Genomic DNA, 19,450 nt, shown 5'->3' on the forward strand with positions numbered 1-19,450 from the left:
GTAGCCCCAGTTTTAGTCACCTGCAGTCAACCACTGTCTGAAAATGTCAATATTTGTTTTGACTCTTCAAGAGAGACAGGCCACATTCCCATGCTTTTTATTATAGTATATTGCTATAATTATTCTATTATTAATTATTGTTCTGAATATCTTGCTGTAATTGATAAACTTTATCACAGGTGCATATAAGTAGTGAAAAAAACCACAGTATATATAGAATAGTATATATACTATGTATATATAGGATCCAAGGTTTTAGGCATCCAGTAGAGATCTTGGAACACATCCTCTGTGGACAAAAGGTTGCTAATGTAGTTTCATCTTCACACAAGGAAACAGAGGATCAAGGGCTTGTGCGTAGCTTTCCAAAGACGCTTTCCAAAGACAGTGGTTTTCAAACCCTCAACATGCATAAGAAAGAATGTGGAGGCTGGGTTGTGGCTCGGTGGTAGAGCACTTGCCTTACCCAGTGAGGTACTGGGTTCAATCCTCAGCACCACATAAAAATAAATATATAAAACAAAGGTATTATGTCCATCCACAACTAAAAAAAATTTTTTTAAAAGAATGTGAGCTTATGCATGCATACATATGCATACAAATATATATGTGCAACAAACCAAAGGTTCTTGATGCACATTGATATTTTCTTTCTCCATTTGTTTTAATATGCTGGTTCAACCCACTACACTTTCACTGCCCACTAAAAGGTGCAATATGCCTGCAATTAATGGCAGAGTAAACACAAATAGCCTAGTATACTGTGAAGTATCTTCATGTTTCTGTAGTCATTCCTTGGGTAATAAATGTCTCTGGAACACTGAGGAACAACATCTCCCATCAGGGCAAATACACGAACGTGTGTCTTACCTGTAAGACCGAGTTTCACTTATCTTCACTTACATTTTTTAACTCCCCCTTGTGCCCCAGACTACAAAGCGCCCAGGGGAAAGAACTTTGCATGCCGCAATCACTCTGCATAATATCCAGACGCATCTAATAAGCACTTTCTTCACACGCACAAACACCTTACATCTGCACAGAAGTTTGATCTTTGGAAAACATTTTCATGTTGCCCTCCCAATCTGAATCTCACAACAGTGCCTCCATCTTGGAAAGGACCCTGGAAGCATCACTGTGGAGGACTCAGGTTGGTCTAATGCCCGAGTTGTGATGCTTCTCAAAACGACAGACAGCTTCCACCTTGCATTTCCTGACACAGGGTCTCTGGGCTGGTGCTGATGTCTTCCTTCCCAGGGAGGAGGGATGACTTGGACAGAAGATGACAAATATTGTCATCTTCTTGATGGATTGGTCGAGACTGCCAGGAGCACAGCATCGAGGATCATGGCCAGGCGCCCACCTGGATAGAGCAATGCTGATGCCCTGCTCATGGGCAATGGGAGCATTTGGCCCCCTGACCTGTGCTGTTTCTCCTGCCCTTCCCAGAGCAGGGTAATGAAGAGTCAGAGCTGAGGGCCCCATGCCCAGCAGTAGGCAGAGTCTCTGTTTGCAGGTTAGGTCCCCTTTCCTTTCCAACTCCAAAAGCAGTTCTGAGCATGACATTGGCAACAGGAGAATAAGAAGTCCCCACAGCAAATACTCACCAACAACAGGGCTTCCAACTGGTTAATGTAGATCTCTTCACTGGCCAAGAAGCCAGAGAGAACCAGCTTCCTCATCTCCAGGCCTTTCCCTGCCTCCACCTGCAGAAAGCAAACCAACATCCAACAGCTCATGAGAAAGAGAGCAAAAATCCCTAGAAGACTGTTGCTTTGTCTTTTTCTCTCTTCTTTTAACAAACTCCTTCAAAGGGAATAAGAGTCAGGCGTTATTACAGAAATTTTGAAAAATACAAAAATATAAAGGCAAGACCCTATTGCCCAAATTCCTATCCACACCTTGCTTTATTTCCCATCATTTTTTCCTTCCTTTCCTTATTGACTACCCACCTCTCCAGTCACCCCTCCATCCAACTATCCGTCCACCCATCCTTCCATCTAGCACCCTTGCCAACTTTGTCACGGTAAGCAGGACCACAAGGACCTGCCCTCATGTTTAGTGAGCGGTGTAATTGGGGAGAGAGATAAAGACACATATAATGGAAAATTAGTCATGACTGAGGCAGGCATGGTCACATGGGAGGGCACAGCAAAGGTCACAATCTAAGTTTGGGGAACAGACAGGGGCTCACAGAGGAAGTGACATATAAACTGGGGGAAACAGGCAGAGAGAATGGGAGTGGGCACGGGAACCCCAGCCTTGTGACCATTTCTGATGAGATCTTCCTATCCCTCCGGGGGGATCAATTCCACCACAGAGGACCCTTCCCACTTACCTGTGGTAGCCCCCCAGCATTTTCTCATTGTATAAGCCACAGACCCAAGCTAGCCTCCTCCTGCTTCCTAAATTCCTTCTCTGTGGTGGAGATCATGCCCTGTCTAGCCTTGAATGCCCATCAACTCGCACAGAGCCTGGTACTGAGAAGGTACCCCCCAATTTTTCTTGGGTAAAAAAATGTGTAATTCTTCTCTTCATCCAAGATCCATACGAGGCCTTCCTGGCCCCTCTCTCCCTTTCCTCTACCACATTTCTAAAGTGTTTGACAACATCTTACATCAATTCTTCCCCTCGATTCCATCCTCCCCTCTGCAGTGGTTGAGACCCTGAGGCCCACTCAGCCACCTGAATTCTAACCAACCTCCACCCCCACTCTTCCTCCCCGCCTCCCGCCTGCAGTGGCTAGACCAGTCTTCCGAGAATGCCACCTGACGCCTGTCGAGGACCTCATATGATTATTATTTGTTCATTTACCCATTATTCACTCAATAAGTATTTAATGAATGTCTGTTAGGTCCTATAGATACAAAGGGAAATGAATAGACGAGAGTCCTTGCTCTTGTGTGGTTTATTCTCTAGTAGGAGAGAAAGACAACAGCAAACAAACAAATATACAAGCACGATCGGTAATGTGTGCCCAGAATATCCTTTACTTAAACACCTGCAGTGCCTCTCCCTAACCTTCCTCTGTTCCCCACGGTCAAGACATTGCCGTCTTTCCAACATACTAGAAGCGTCCATTCACTGAACTTCGGATCCTGACATTGCTGCTGCTTAAAGCCCTCTCCCACCTGGACTCTTCTCCTGACTAAATGACACCTCTCCTTAAAGAAGGAGCTGCCATCTTATCTCTTCATCAAGTCTCCCTGGAACGCCCCCCCCAGGCTGCAGCACCTTCTTACCTGCCCAAGAACTTCTGAGCTTTGCAACACCTGCATCACACCCCTCTTCCCCGAGGCCAGCACCACGTGATAACACCTGCCATTTACTGGGGGTTGTACATCTTTTCCACATTCTCAGCCTTCAAATGTCCCACTGAAATGGGTTCCGTATCTTCTCATTGTACAAATGGAAATAAATCATTTAAAAAGAGGGAAGGAAAGGACCCAAGTCACATGGCCAGGACTGGCAGAGCTGGGATTCCACTCCAGGGCTACCATTTCTGTGTTTCCACAGCTCTGAGGAATTCCCCAGTCTCCTATTCCTTTTTCAAGCATTGGGTGTTTGTGTGTTGTCTCAAACGGATCCCTTCTGGGCATATCCGGACGTCAGCTGAGAGAATGTATGACGCCGGCAGAAATTTCATAAAGCCCTGAGAAAAGCTACTGTCTCCTAACTGGACAGTGTGTCCCAGTGGATCCTCACAGGCTTTCCCAAGCTGCATTCTTCCCGCCTTTCCCACAGGTGAGGAGCTTCATTAACACTTTGTTTCCATCAGCTATACAACTGTCCCCAAAGTCTGAGCCTCAGGTAGAGAGAACGATGACTCCCCAGAGATGTCCACATCCTAATCCCTAAAATGTGTGAATTTGTTACTTTAATGATGGTGTGATTAAGTTTGAGATGGGGCCATTCCTGGGTTATCTAGTCCTCTGTAATCAAAGGGGTCTTTATAAGGAGGAGGAAGAAGGGAAAGAGTCAGAGAAAATACGATGTGACAAGAGAAGGAGGGAAGTGGGAAGACACTAGGTTTATTGTTGTTGTTGTTGATGTTTGTTTTGGGTGGTCCTGGGAATTGAACTGGGGGAAATATTATGACTGAGTTACATCCCTAGACCTTTTCATTTTTTTATTTTCAGACTGGATCTAAGTTGCCGAGGCTGCCCTTGAACTTGCACTCCTCCTGCCTCAGCCTCCAGAGTCTCTGGTATTAGAAGCGTATCACCATGCCTACCTGAAACTGCTACCTTTGAAGACAGAAGATGGGATGGGGAGTCATGGAACGTTGGGGGCCTTCAGAAGCTAGAAAAGGCTAGGAAGTGGATTCATTTCCTTAGAACTTCCAGAAGCCAGGCAAATATGCTGAGCCTTTTAAGACTTCTGTATAAGAACAGATCTATTCTGTTTTAAGCCATTAAGTTTGTGGCAGTTTGTGTGGACCCCCCAGCTTCTGAGAAGGACAATGGTTATTTATCAGTGGCTACAGAGACACCAGGAACTGTGCTAAAGGCTTTTTGCTGGAATCTCACAATCTGGAAGGTATTGTCATTATCTCCCGAGGCACACACAGCAAACTGCCAGCTGCTCAGGGACAGCACAGCCTCCAGCACACACTTAGGCACAAGATCGGCGCCTAGAGCAGGGCCTCTGCTATCCAAGCCTGACAGACCCCTCCACTGCCACATTCTTCCTGCTCTCCGCCAACCAAAGATTTGCCTGAAGTCTTGGTAAATGCTCTCTAAAGGAAATCCCCTGGGGCACACTTGGGCTGAACAGGCAGAGCTGGTTGGACTAGGACCCCAGGTGATTGGCAGCCCCAGGCCCCAAGAGGCCCTCAACCTGGCACCAGCAAGACCCCTTAGCCCTTGTGCCTGTCATGTTAGCGGAGCCTCCCTTCAAGGGTCCCACCTCAAGATCCAATCCTGAATGCTGGTTTTGAGGGGACGGCTCAGGGAAGAATCCCCACTCTGGGCTACATTCCTTTTGAAGTTTTGGCTGAGATCGGCTAGAGGCATTAGGGAATTTAAGGATGTGAAATTAAATTCTGTCTTAAATTTTAGTAACAGGCCTATTGCTCAGTTACCACCTGAGACCTCTTCCACCTTTTCTTTGCTTTCTCTAGACCCCACAGGTTCCTGGCTTAGAATTGTTTCTTCAATCCTTCGGGGGGCTATTCTTGTCTTATAAACACCAGGGCTCAATCTTCACTCATTCCTTCTCTATAATGTGCCAGGCACTGGGAACACGAAGGTGAAAGAAACAGTTTCTGTCCACTAACAAGCTCTCCAGAAGGGCCACACAGCAGAATCCCATGGGCAAGTGCTCTGAAGAGGTCAGTGCCTAGGCTCTGCCATGCTGTTGCAGTGCCCAGCATAGAAAGACCCCCTTCCAAGTGACACCGTCTCCTCCTCTTCTCCAAGCAGAGCTCACAAAACGCAGCCCTGGTGGGCTCATTCATCTCTAAGCATTTTACACGACCTGCTCAGATGAAAGTCTGACCGCTTGAGACTCCCAAATCAAGGACATCAGGTCATTATGGTAGGGACAGTATCTATAGATAAACCTTAGTCAGCTCTGGCTTGGGCTTCCACAGAGCTAAATAAAGCTTCTGAAGGTTTGGTTCTAGGCCAAACCAAGAAACAATCTCTCCAGGAGGCTTGATCTCCTCCAAGACAACAGTAAGGACTGAACAGGCAGGGCTGGCTCTCTGGCTGTGTTTCAAAGCCAGAGCAGAGACTGCAGACAGCAGGACTCGGCCCATGGGCCCACATCACTTTGCAAGGAGCCCCCAGTAGGATTTGCCCAGAGTTGATACCACTGGGGCCAGGGGTTGTGCACATGCCCAGGGGCTTACAACCAAGCCAAGCATCAACCTCAGGACAGCTGGCCTCTCTGAGGTCTCTTTCAACTACTTCCTCAGCAGAACTCAGAGCAAAGAGGGGAGGGGATGGAAGATAAAAGACCAAATTCCACCTGCTCCCTCTCTTTAAGACACACGTTCTGGTGTCTTAAAGCTTTAGACAGAAACCATGGGGGCTAGGTAGTGTTTGGGAACTTCCGTTGTCCCTAGCCCAACTTTACAGCTTTGCCAGACTCTCATACCACTTACTATTGTTCTTCACAACGACTGAGTTTTTTTAAAGCAGAGTCTTATTGTAGGACTTATTGAAGTCATAGGAAAGATGTACAAGTGATTTTTTTTCTAGTTATACATTAAAATATATACTTAACTATTAAAGTGAAAAATATATATCCAGGTGCCACCTAAAATCATCTTTCAAATCACCACCTATGGGGCTCACACTTCAGGAAACACCCCACAGCGGACAGAAGCAGGGCCCTTACTGCATGTGGAGGCAGGAGAGACCTGGGCAGGTGAAACAGAAATACAAGCATTTCAGATAAACCATTAAAACTTGGCACAGAATAACACCTGAAGGGTTAATCTGCTCTACAAAAGGGCTTTCATTCCTGACAAATGAGTTCCTTGAAATAGCAGCTTCCACAAGTCCCGGCCCGCCAGCCCTATGAACCTTTAAATAGAACTGCACGAAAAGATTTTGGGAAAGTATACACCGTTTTACAGATGGGAGGTGATGTTGCTATCAGTATCTGCATTATGAGTTTCCAGATCATTAACTCCTCAAAAAGAAATCTGGGTTGAGAGATGCAGCAAACTCCAGCTACAGTTCTGGAGAAAACCACTGCCGGTTTCATATCTGTCCCCCAGGAAGATGAAGCATTTCGGAAATTACACTAAAAACAGGATTGATTTATAGGACTGGCATTTGGGCACATGCTCAGCAACACAACTACTGTTGAAGATAAATACCCCTGAAGCAAAGTAATAGCAAAGAGTGAATTGCCTTGGATTCCTACCAGCTGCCTTGGAGGAGTGAGCCAAGATCATCTGCAGCCCAACACATGACGGCACCATCCAGAAAGGACCCTTGGCCATACACACTGGGGACACACATGCATACACGTGGGGCACACGTGCACCCAGTCTAGCCCCGACTCAACAAGAAGTGGTCTCACCTCTGAATCTGGTACCCTTTAATAAGAACACGTCTCTTTCCTTGACTGCTTTCTCACTATATCTCTGTCACCTGTGCACTCGCCAACCCTTACTCTGCTCTTTGTGAGGCAAGACTGTGCCTCGTTGACCTCGTTCCATCCTGGGCAGATGCTCTGAATACAACATAACCTGACAGCATTTGTTGAATGACTCGAAGAGTTTTCTTTCCCCATCTCCACAGACCCTGCTTGTCATCTGCCTGAGGCCAAGCCTGGTGAAAGAGAAGGGCTTTGGAGAGGTGTTCAGGATGAGCCAGGGAGCCTGAAATTTCCCAGCACTCAGGAAAGAACCCCTGCTCCCATGCTGGAGACAACTCCAGGAAAGGAGAAAACTCCATCCAGGCCTCAGGAGAGACAATCTTAGGAGTAAAACGTGCTGTCCAGGCCCTTTATCAACCACATGCTACCTCCTGAGAACACCTCTGAGAAACAACAAGGCCAAGGTACACCCTTTGCAGGTCCCAGTGAGGCTCACTGGTTTCACAAATTCTCACTGGCACCAGCCACACACACAGAGCACCATGCTGTGTTCATTAGTGAGGACAACATGGTACTTGCCCTTGAGGAGAATCGGACATAACAGGAGGTAGATGTCTACAGTTCTGGACAGAGTGAAGCATGAACTAAGACCGAGGTGTATGACAGAATCCAGGAAAAGGGTGGGTGCAGGGTAGCATGTAGCGGGGACTACATCTGTGCTGGGGAGGACTTCTCAGAAAAGTCCCTTAGGAACCCCACTGATCTCCCATCTCACACATTGCTAAGCTCCGAGCAGGCACTCCTGCTTCACGAACAGACTTCTCCCCCATTCCGTTCCTGGTGAGGAGCTTGGTCAGACACTAAGTCTGCAGAAGCCTCCATGTGACTTACCCCCAGTGCTCCAAGCCAGCACCAGATCAAAGCACAGGGGTGGGGTGCCAGCCCCCGCCAGCCTCCCAATGCAGCTCTTCTGCAGCCACTGCTCCACCCAGGCCTGCAGTCATTGCTCCACCGGGACTCCGCTCATCAGCCATCTACCTACCCTGGGTCTGCAGGCTATTTCTGCCTCCATTAGCTCCTTCTGGGAGCCACACTCTAGTGTGGGTGGGGCAGGGCCGAGATCCTCATCTGATGGTGAGGAAAGACTCAGAGAGGTTCAGAGACAGCCTCCTATCCCCAGCAATGCTCCCTGCACCACGCCCTCTAGGGGCCCACCTGCTGTTAGCCAGCCTGACTTCACAGTATGCAAACTCTGCCACAGTCCTCCAGGGCTCTCCCTTCTAGCCACAGAAGACAAGATCTGAGCAATAGCTCAGGTAAGAAGTGGGTCCAGGTGAAAGAAAGCCCAGCATGGTCTATCATGCCAGAACTAGGCAGAGCTGGTGTCCCAGGGGGTGTGTGCCCCCAGGAGAGGGAGGAAGAAGGCCAGGGGATTGGTGTAAACACTCCCCTCCTGCTCTGCCTCCAGGAGCATGGCTGCAGAGAACCCTGAAACCCAGGAGTGGGTAGGCTGGTCCAGAAGATGCTTCTTGCCTATGCCTACTTTGGGAAAAGCGCCTACCTATCTGTCTGGTGTCTCAAAGGCAGCTGCCACCTCCCCCCTCTTCAGCTGATTCAACTATTTTCATTTAAGGAAGACCAGTGGCCTCTGGCTCTTGACCTTTGCAACTGCTCTCTTGCCTCAGTCAAGACACTAAGTCCCCAGTACCCTCACTAGAAAGAGGGGTGGCTCCCTTAGCCCACACTTCTTGAGTGCCCATATCCTCCGGTTGCCATGGAAACAACGAATTATTGCCCACCGGTTTCAAGTCAGCCAGCTCCTCTGGGGGAAGCAGGCTCCCACCACTGACAGCCCATCAAGTGACTCGTGTCACGGCCAGAAAGAGCCCCCAGCACAGCTGGCTGAGAGGAATGCCCCGAAGTCACTGCCCCTAAGGACAACTGGTGCAGGAGGAGCACGCACTTCACCTCTCCCCCCAGGAACAGCTGCCAAAAGAGCACAGCCCTCGGTTCCCCTCGCAAGCATGCGCCAGCCCCTCTCTCTCGCACGGAGTGAGGTGCTTCCACTCAGCCATGAGGCTTGTGCACACACCAGCCATTTCTGCCCGCACACGGCTTTGGCGGCAGTCGAGAGCTGCCAGCCCTGCCCCCCTCCCCGACAAGCATCTAGGGCGTGTCACATTCCCACCTTCACAGCCACCAAGAAGGGGGACCCTGAGCCGGGGCTAGTCGGGGTTCCCAGCTCACACTCCTCCAGGAGAAATACATCTTCATCTTCCAGAACCTTGTCCAAAAAGCCTATTGCCTCTTCTTCCTCTTCCATGGCAGCCGGAGCCCGCGGAGGGCAAACAGGAAGCAGGGTCCACGCAGCAGCAGCAGCAGCACCAGCAGCGGCCGCCGCCGCCGGGAGAGAGGCAGGCAGGCAGGCAAGCGGGCGGGAGGGAAAGCGCGCGGGGCAGGCCTACACCAGCATGCTGGCCTCCCCGGAGTCAGTCCTGGCACCTGGCCACCGGCTCCCGATGAAAGGCTCCATTATGAACCTTTTCCTGCCGCCGCTTTCCAGCCCTCCTGGGCGCGGGGCTGCGGGCCCGCCTCCTGCGCGTCCCCACCCTGCGAAAGGGGAAGCCTGGCCTTCGGGTAGCCCCTGCCGGCCGGCCCGCAGCTTCTCGCGCAGAGTCGGCCTCCGCCGGCGTTTCAGGGCTGTCACCCGGACCGTGGCGAGGCGGGCGGCGCAGCTGCAGGCGCCCTCCGCGGCCCTTCCTGGCTAGCGCACCGGTCCCGCGCAGGCGGGGCCCCGGACGCCGCTCAGTCCTCGCGCTCTGCTCGCCCCGGCCGCCCCGCTGGCCGCTCCGTCCCGGCGCCCCGCCGCCGCGTTCCCGGCCCCACAAAGCCCGCCCTTTCTGGACTCGGAGGCTCTCGTTTGCTCTGAATACACAGGAAATGCACGTCTTGACTTGCGAGGTGGAGCCGTTCGTTCCCTCTGTGGTCACCGGGCAAGCGGCTGGCGGAGGCTTCTGATGCGGAGGAGGAGGGAGGGAGGAGGCCGCAGACAGGCCGGGCGGGCGCAGGGGGAGGTCTGCTTCCCAGAGACAGGCTTTATTTACAACTTCTCGCTAGAGCCGGCAGGCAGGGGGAAGCAGGAGAGTAGCTTAGTCGCACAGCCGTCCCCCCCCTCCACCTGGTCACCACCGGTCACCGTGGGAATCTCATGAGCCGGAGCCCCCTTCGCACCTTGGCCTCAGTCTCCAACACCTATGCCAAGGGGAGGCCCAGGCCCGGTGAGAAACCACAGTTGTCATCCCTACCTCGGCTGGATGAACAAGACTTTGTAGGGTGGGGGGGAGTGGGGAGGGGGGCACCTGTCCTGCCTCACCCCCAACAAGAGCTGAGTGTCAACCAGAGTCCTGAGCACGTGTCACCTGGCGCTACAGACCAACCAGATGTCACGTTCCACCTGTGAGTGGGGTAGCACCCACTCACAGGTGCTACCAAGACTGGCAACGCCACTTCCTTGGAGGAGTTTCCCCTCAAGAGGGGCCTCCACCAACAGAAGAATCTCTACAAGGCCAGGACACCTAAGACCTAGGACAGGTAGCATTGCCAGTTCTGCCCATTCCCAGCTTGCTTCTCATCCTTACAGAAACTAAATTCATCCAAAGGGTGAAGCCCCAGTGTAGGTCTCCTAGCCGGGATCCCTGAGATGCACACAACTCTACTTTCAGGGGGGAGGAGTCTAGAGGCAGTTCCGGGAACAGACTTTCACCACACAAAATCAAGGACAATGATGACAAACACTAGTACCCCTGAGGGTGCAGGTGAGGTAATCAGTGAAGGAACCAGGTAGGGCTGGGCAAGCTAGATAAACCTCCCTGGCTCCAGCTGATGGCTGCTAAAGGTAAAGCAGGCTCCTGATTGCCTTCCTCTGTTGAAGTGAGAAATCTGGATTCTTGGGTGAAATCTCCTGATTTAAAAATGACTGCAAGGGCTGGGGACGTGGCTCAAGCAGTAGTGGGCTCGCCTGGCCCAGGTTCGATCCGAAGCACCACATACAAAGATGCTATGTCTGCCGATAACTAAAAAATAAAAAATATTTTAAAAAAATGACTGCAAATAATTTGCATCTTTTAAGAAACATGATGCAGTTTAAGTGAACGGCATCTGTGACCTGAATTATTAGGTCCACCGATTACAGGGCTGCCTTTATTCTTGCAATGGGTTGTTTCTTTGAGGAAAAGTTAGGACTCTTGTGTGGGGAATTTTCCCTGAGTGTCTCCTTTGCCCCATTTCCTCACTGGACCGGGTATCTTGGAGTCAAATTCAGCTTCACACACTACTAAAAGACCATTTATCTGTGTAAACCTGTATCTTAGCTTCCACCAACCAGGCAGTGCAGAGTCTGAGGCTGTCTGTCAGTGCCTGGTGTGTCCATGACCAGTCTCTCATGCACATATCACATTCCCTGTCAGGTGACAATTGTACAGCCACAGGATAAAGAGTCAAACTGTCAAGACCATTTCCAAAGGAAGGTCAAACTGGGCACCATCCTGAGCTCAGGTGGTACCAACTTCTCTCTGCTTCACCTCCCTGCTCAGCACCTTAGATGAGAACAGCCCTCTGCTGAGCCACCAAGCTGGGTGGAGAGGAGGAAAAAGAGAAGAATGGGCATGGTTTCTATCCCCATTTAAAAAAAAAAAAAAATTCTGTAGAAGTTCGGAGCTCAAATGGGGTTCCTGTCAATCTCTCAGTAGTAGAAAACCTGTTCTTGCTGGTCACAGGCTCCATCTTGTTACCAAATACAGAGAGATGGGATGGGTTATCTGGGGCCCTAGAGACTGTCAGGCCTTGGTCAGGGAACTGTCCCCTCACCCCAACCCCCTCTCCCTCCAGTCCCTGGTTTTTCCCTGTCCCTGCCCTGGCTGGGTTATAAATAGCCAGGGCACATATGAAGGGCCCTTTCAGCCACAATTCCTCATTTGGTTTGGGCGGGTAAGGCTGTTCCCAGGGTTTGGGAACAACCAGGCCTGGCATTCCCCAGGGCACAAGTGTGTCAGCTTGGGGCCTTGTGCCACAGGTTCTTCTGTCTCCACCCTGCAGGATCCAGTGCCTGGCATGAGCTGCTCACATGGGTCAGACAAGCAGGAGGCATGAGAGAAGAGCTAGAACTCCAAGGAACACTAGGTGTCCCTTCCTCCACCCAGGAGAACATGAGGCGCCCTTAACAGTCTTTTAGAGTATACCTATCTTTATTCCTCACACCCCTAGCATGGTGGGATCAGCACCCAATTCTTCCCCCAAACCTTGAACCTCACAGAAGCGACTCACTGAACATCCAAGGCATCTCTGCTCCACCCCACTCCAGTGGCCTGGAATTTCCAGTGAGTAACTAGAATGCCCCCTCCACCGAACTCCTCAAAGGCCCTCAGTCCTCTCCCTGGAGGGGGAGTGACTCACAAGTCCCCAGAGTGCTCCCTCCCTTTCCTTCACAGATGCCCTGAACTGGAACTGGGCTTCCTCTCTGTGTCCTCCACACTCTGCCTGCTTCAATCTGGCTCCTGAGCCTCCTCTCCAGAGAAGCAGCCACTCTAAAGGCCCCCAACTGCCTGTTCCAGAGGCAGAGGCCCCCCCCCCTCCTAAGATTCACCTCTGCAGTCTGGACTTTCTCAAAACCCTCAGTTCTCTAGGCCATGGAGTTGCAACTTGTGACCACTCCTTGGTTTAGGCTGGCCCTTCTTTCTCCTGCCCCTATACATGTGGAGGCCCCCACTCAGGCCCCTGTGCTCTATCTTTGGAGAACTCATCCCTTCTTAACTGCTAGGCCGCCAGCAACTCATCACCATCCCCAGGCCCAGCATCTTGCTAGGCTCTGTCTGTCTGACACCTGCACTGACAGTTAGATCTCCTCCCCTGGGAGATGCCCAGGCAGCCTCAACTCCACATATCCAGACCAGGAGGCCCCTCCTCCTCCCTAAACCAGCTTCCCCTTTTGGCTTCTCCACTTTTGTTGGTGGGCCGCCATCTCATGGCTCTTCTTCCTTCTGGTCCTACACGTCCCTTTTACCAGATCCTTTGGTTCTTCCTTTTTTTTTTTTTTTTTCTTTTTTCTTTTTCCAAATTCACCAACCAACCAAGATTTGCAGCATTCACACCTACACAATCCCAGTCACTTGGACTCCCCATGTCATCTGTCATCTACCTGTTCACTGACTCCATTCATTCATATCCTGAAAAGGCCTGGTAGGGCAGACACACGACCCGAAACAGCACCCCTGCCATTTGGCCCACTCTTGATCCACTGAGGCTGAAGAATGTCTGAATAAAGGAGGCACAGTTCTCATTCATCAGTCTCGATGGGAACACAGGACAAAGCCACCAGTCCTGCCAGAGGGGGAAAACTTCACAGGAGAGTGGCTTTTGGGTGTCAATCTTTGATTGAACCCAAGGGTGCTTTACCACTGAGCTACTCCTCAGCCCTTTTCATTTTTTGAGACAGAGTCTTGCTAAGTTGCTAAGTTACTAAAGCCTCAAACTTGTGATCCTCCTGCCTCAGCCTCCAGAGTTGCTAAGATTATAGGCCTGTGCCACCATACTCAGCATAGGGGAGGGTTTCTAAGCACAGAGAAGAAAAGTTGCCTGTGTGTGTTTGGGGGTGGTGGCACCGGGGACTGAACCCAGGGCCTTGCATATGCTAGGCAATGCTCTACCACTGAGCTACCACCCCAGCCCTTTTTATTTTGTTTTGAGACAGGGCTTTGCTAAATAGCTCAGGCTGTCCTTGAACTTGTGATTCTCCCGCCTCAGCCTCCAAGTAGCTAGAATTACAGGTGTGTGCCACCGTGTTTGGCATGAAATGGTTTTTTGTTTTGTTTTTTAAGGAGAGAGGAGGGAGAGAGAGAGAGAGAGAGAGAGAGAGAGAGAGAGAGAGAATATAAATCTTTTTTGTAGATGGACACAACACAATGCCTTTATTTTTATGTGGTGCTGAGGATTGAACCCGGGTCCCACCCATGCTAAGCGAGTGCTCGAGCCCTCTACCACTGAGCCATAATCCCAGCCCCATGAAATGGTTTCTTAAGGAAACCCAGGAGACATAGAGAACAGAAGAGAAAAAGGCTAGGAGACAAACAGGGAGAGGCTGGCTGGAGCCAATGAGGCACCCAGACCAGATCCACATCTCTAAGACTCCAGTGGATTACTCCCCACCAATGGCCTTCTCTCACACTCCTCCTCCACCCTCCCAGTCCCTTACTACTCAGTCTACAAGTCTGCTGTGCACCAGGCAAGCACCGTGCTCACACTCAGAATGCAGTCACCAACAGGAGATACTGTGTTTACCTGCATGGAGCTAATGGTCTCAGCAGAAGAATGACCATTGTGCTGACTCCCAAGGCAGAGCCAAGGGACGGGCAGTGCCAGGGGAAGGGCAGGACTGGGGAGATGGCACATTTTAGAACTATTCAGTTGAAGTGCCATTGCTCTGGAAGGGGTAACATGGAAATGTCTATTGTTGATTTTAAATGTTCACACCCTCTGACTCAGCAATTCCACTCTAGGGAATTTCTCTGAAAAAAAAAATACTTCTAGAAGGACACAAAGATATATATGTTTAAAGATGTTCATTGCTGCAATATTTATACCGATGAAGACTGAAAAGAGCCCAAATGTCTATCAAAAGTGGACTGATCTGGCAGGGCAGAGTGGTGCCTACCTGTAACCTCAATAACTCCAGAGGCAGAGGCAGGAGGATTGAAGTTAGACACCAGCCAGGGCAACTTAGCAAGACCCTTTCTCAAAATAAAAAATAAAGCTGGGCGTGGTGACGTAAGCCTGTAATCCCAGTGCCTCGGGAGGCTAAGGGCAGGAGGATCATGAGTTCAAAGCCAGCCTCAGCCACTTAGCGAGGCCCTAAGAAACTCAGTGAAACCCCGGCTCTTAAATAAAATATTAAAAAGGGCTGGGGATGTGACTCAGTGGTTAAGTGCCTGTAGGTTCAAACCCCCTACTAAAAATAAATAAAGAATAAAAAAGGGCTGGGGATGTAGATCAGTGGTAGAGCACTTGCTTAGCATAAGGCCCCAGCACTACAAAAGGAAAAAAGAAAAGGGGTGGGGGCTGGTTAAATAAATTACATCCACAGAACGAAATACTGCATACATTCAGGAAGAGGAATAAGGTTGATCTTTAATTACTAGTATACAAGATGTCTTAGTCTTATTAACTAAAACAACATGAGCAAACTTCATAACTACCAATAGCATGATCTCGTTTATATATATGTATATATACACATACGATAATGCATGGAAAAAAATGAGAAACTTACAACTAACTCTTGGCAGTTCTCTGTGTAGGATGCAAGTTAAAGAGACTTTCGCTTTCTACATTATGTATTCTGTTGTTAGACTTTTTAGTGATGCAATCAGGGAAAATAAAGAAGCTATAAAAAGAAATGTGGGGGATGGGGGTTTTGCTCAGTGGCAGAGCACATGCTTAGCATGCGCAAGGCCCTGGGTTCCATCCCCTGGCACCACAAAAAGAAGAAGTCTGTTAAATACTATGACTGGGAATTTAAAGTAAGCTCAGGGTACAAAGGAGGTCCATCTGAGGCAGCAAAGAAGTCACTGGAGGCTCCCTGGAGGAGACATTAAAACTCAGACAGAAAAAAAAAAAATGAGCAGGGGTTAGCCATGCCAGTGGGGGCTGGGAGACAGACAGGAAGGAGAATGTGAGGCCCAGTGAAATAAGCTCCATCTGGCTGGAGGACAGGGAGTGTTCACAGGCTCATTCACACAGTATTTACTGAGTACCTACTATGTTCTAAGCCCTGAGAACTACAAGGAGCAAAAGTTTTGTTACAAAACGGACACACCCCTCATGGAGTTGACATTCCAGTAGGGGACTGGTCACTCCGAGGCTGCAGAGGTACAGGCAGGGGTCAAGTGGTCAGATCAGTCAGGGTCTGGATTTCACCTGTCAGACAAAGGGAAGGCATGGGAGGGTTTTTAGCAGGGAGTGACATGACCATTGTTTAATGCTTCCCTCTGGCTGACATCAGATTTCTCTTTCTAAAACACTGTTCACTCTGTGCCCAGCAGGAAGCCACTAAATCAGCCCAAACAAGGGCAGCGGGGCCTGGCTGATGACTCAGCCCATCACACTCCAGACAAGAACCTCTGGAAGAGCCAGGCACATTCCCACCTCCGGGCTCCACTGGTTGCAGTTCTCTTGGCCTGAAGCACTTTCTCCTTCCTTCTGGCCTGTCCCCGGCTCTCCCAGCCTTCTTGACAGAAGCTCAAGCCCCACTCCAAACTTTTGGAGTTCAGTAGATCTTGGGTCAATGAGAACTGCCCCCAGAGGCCAGTACCAGGCAGGGAGAGAGTCACTACAGCTGCAGATAGCACCAGAGAGAGTCACTATCCTCCTAACCTTGTTCCCTCCTCTGCCTTCCCTTTCTCTGTTATAGAACACTGTGTGAGTATAATCTCAGCAACTCAGGAGGCTGAGGCAGGAGGATCACAAGTTTGAGGCCAGCCTCAACAAGTTGGCAAGACCCTAAGCAATTTAATGAGACCCTGTTTCAAAATAAAAAATAAAAAAGGGCTGGGGATGTGACTCAGAGGTAAAGCAACCCTAGTACAAAAAAAAAAAAAAACCCAGAAACCAAACCAAAATAAACCCCCTGCCAGATCTGTAACCCTGGGCAAGACATCCTTATGGGTTACGTGGGGATAATCATAGCACCAATCCTAGGATCCTGTAGGGTCTGGTGCACATGGGGTGGTGCTGGGAGTGGGGTAAGCCCTCAGCTAGCTCCAGCTGTTCCCCCTCTTCTTTGGAAGGTGCTGTGTGTTGAAGAAATACAAAAGAGGGGGTCCTAGCCCACTCACAGACTCACCTCTTAAGTGTTCCAATGAACCCAGCATCCCCCCACACCCCCAACCAGACCATTCTCCTTTCCCAAAACCTCCAGTGGCTGTCCCACATTCCAGAAGGAACACAGCTCCCTTACCTAGCATATTCTTCCAGACCAGTCCCCCAGCAGAGCATAACCCACTCTCAAGGCTACCTTCTGCAAGGTCCTCTCCCTCCCTTTGGGTATTTATATCTCTCAAGGCTGTTGCTCAGAGGACCTGGAAATAAAGGGATTTGGGGCTAGGGGGTGTAGTTCAGTGGTAGAGCATGTGCTTAGCATACGCACAGACCTGAGTTCAATACCCAGCACTTCAAAAAAAGAAAGAACAAAAGGAAAAATAAAAAGGGTTTAACAAAAAAAAATAGGAGTTTGTTGTTGTTGTTTTGTATGTGTGAATCCCTTGATCATATTAATTCCCTACAGCACCCAAAAGAGTATCTTGTAAAAAGTGGGGGCTGGAGCCAGTACACACCTCTTTTCCCAGTAACTCAGGAGGCTGAAGCACAGGGATGGCAAGTTCAAGGACAATCTCAGCAACTTAGTGAGGTCCTGTCTCAAAAAAAATAATAAAATTAAATTAAAGGGCTGGTGAGATGTAGCTCAGTGGTAAAGTGCCCCTGGGTGCAAGCCCCAATACTGCCACCTCAAAAAGGTGGGTGCTCAGAAACTCTTAGTGAGTGGAAACAATACCAGGAGGCTTACAGGGCAAGGCGAGGGGTTGCCCACGAAGCTAAATCAAGGGGCTCAGGTTAGATGATGGCTCTCATGGAACAGTCATATAAAGGGGGATCCTAGGGCTAAAGGGAACTTAAAAGACATGGCATGGTGACAGCGCACTTTTGTAATCCCAGCAACTTGGGAGGCTGAATCAGGAGGATTGCAACTTTGAGCCCAGCCTCAGCAACTTAGCGGGACCTTGTCTCAGAATAAAAAATAAAAAAGGGCTGGGGATGTGGCTCAGTGGTTAAGCATCCCTGGGTTCAATCCCTGGTACCAAAAACATAAAATAAAAGGAGCTAGGGTTGTGGCTCAGTGGCAGAGCACTCGCTTAGCACGTGTGAGGTACTAGGTTGGATCCACAGGACCACATAAATAAATAAATAAATAAATAAAGGTATTGTATCCATCTACAACTAAAAATAAAATAAAATAATAAAAATCCACTAACAATGAAGGAATCTCCTCTCTACCTTCAGTCCCCAGCCTCTGCTTGAATCCTTCCAAAGAAAGGAAGCTCATTTCTTATCCTGTTGCTGGACAGTTCCAGCAGCTGAAACTTTGTTCGTGGTGTTAATGTACTCAGCTCTTGCCTTCCAGTAACTCTATTCTCCAGGACAACCCAAGATACTCTTTTAATTGGGTAGTGTCCGCCTCATTCAAATGCCAGTATGGAGGGGCATGCAGTCAGCAGTCTCCCCATCCCACCCCCAGCCACTTGCTGACACACACTCCTGCTAGGCTGGGGGCGGGGAGTGGCCCTGGGATCCTATATCACATAACTGGGTTCACAGGTACCATTTACCCAACCTGAACACTTGGATCTATCTTCCCTAGTGGCCGCTCACCTTGCCCCGTGAGTCCTGTGGGGCCATTTCCATTCACTTAAGTCTTTTCTCAGAACCATCTTTTTCCATTTAGTAAATGCCAAATGTCCTGGGCCAGCAGTGGGGGTAGGAATGGGGGGGGAGCCCCTGCCCTGAACAACTGTTCTAGACACTTGTCTTTCTAACCTCCTTTTAGAGCCACAGTTCTGAGTCAGTGGTGATTTTGAACCTCCTGGAGGAATTTGGCAATGTCTGGATACCTTCTTCTTCTTCCGATTTTTGTTTGTTTGTTTGTTTGTTTTGTTCTGGGAGTGAACCCAGGGGTTGCTCTACCACTGAGCTACATTCCCACTCATTTTGAACTTTTAAATCTTATTTATTTATTTATGGACTAGGGATTGAACTCAGGGGTATTCTACCATTGAGCTGCATCTCCAGTCCATTTTTTTTTTTTTTTCTGGTACTGGGGATTGAACCCAGGGGCGCTTAACCACTGAGCCATAACCCCAGCCCTTTTTTATATTTTATTTAGACATAGGGTCTCAGTGAGTTTCTTATAGCCTTGCTAAGTGGCTAAGGCTAGCTTTTTTTTTTTTTTTTAAAGATTATGAGACGCATATCATTCTTTTATTTTTTTATTTATTTTTTAGTTTTTGGCGGACACAACATCTTTGTTTGTATGTGGTGCTGAGGATCGAACCCGGGCCGCACGCATGCCAGGCGAGAGTGCTACCTCTTGAGCCACATCCCCAGCCCCCTAAGGCTAGCTTTGAACTCAGGATCCTCCTGCCTCAGCCTCACAAGCTGCTGGGATTACTGGAATGTGTTACCCAGTTTTCATTTTTATTTTTAGACAGGGTCTCACTAAATCGTTGAAGCTGGCCTCAAAGTTGCAATCCTACTGTCTCAGCCTCCCTCCCAAGTCAGTGGAATTATAGGT

The 19,450-nt window shown here is 49.5% G+C and overlaps 1 protein-coding gene across 3 annotated transcripts in view; it reads right to left on the minus strand.

Moving 5' to 3' along the window:
- Positions 1-19,450, minus strand: part of Abr (ABR activator of RhoGEF and GTPase) — a 191,907-nt gene that overhangs the window by 69,365 nt on the left and 103,092 nt on the right. For 2 of the 3 annotated variants that reach the window (XM_077800377.1, XM_026388843.2), the window contains one exon: positions 1,608-1,706. In XM_077800377.1, the coding sequence (XP_077656503.1) occupies positions 1,608-1,706 (99 nt within the window). Of the gene's footprint in view, positions 1-1,607; positions 1,707-9,244; positions 9,863-19,450 lie in introns of those variants that run through there. The other variant, XM_026388844.2, reaches the window with a different exon arrangement.

This window comes from Urocitellus parryii, chromosome 7 (genome assembly GCF_045843805.1).
Source record: "Urocitellus parryii isolate mUroPar1 chromosome 7, mUroPar1.hap1, whole genome shotgun sequence".
Lineage (NCBI taxonomy): Eukaryota > Metazoa > Chordata > Mammalia > Rodentia > Sciuridae > Urocitellus > Urocitellus parryii.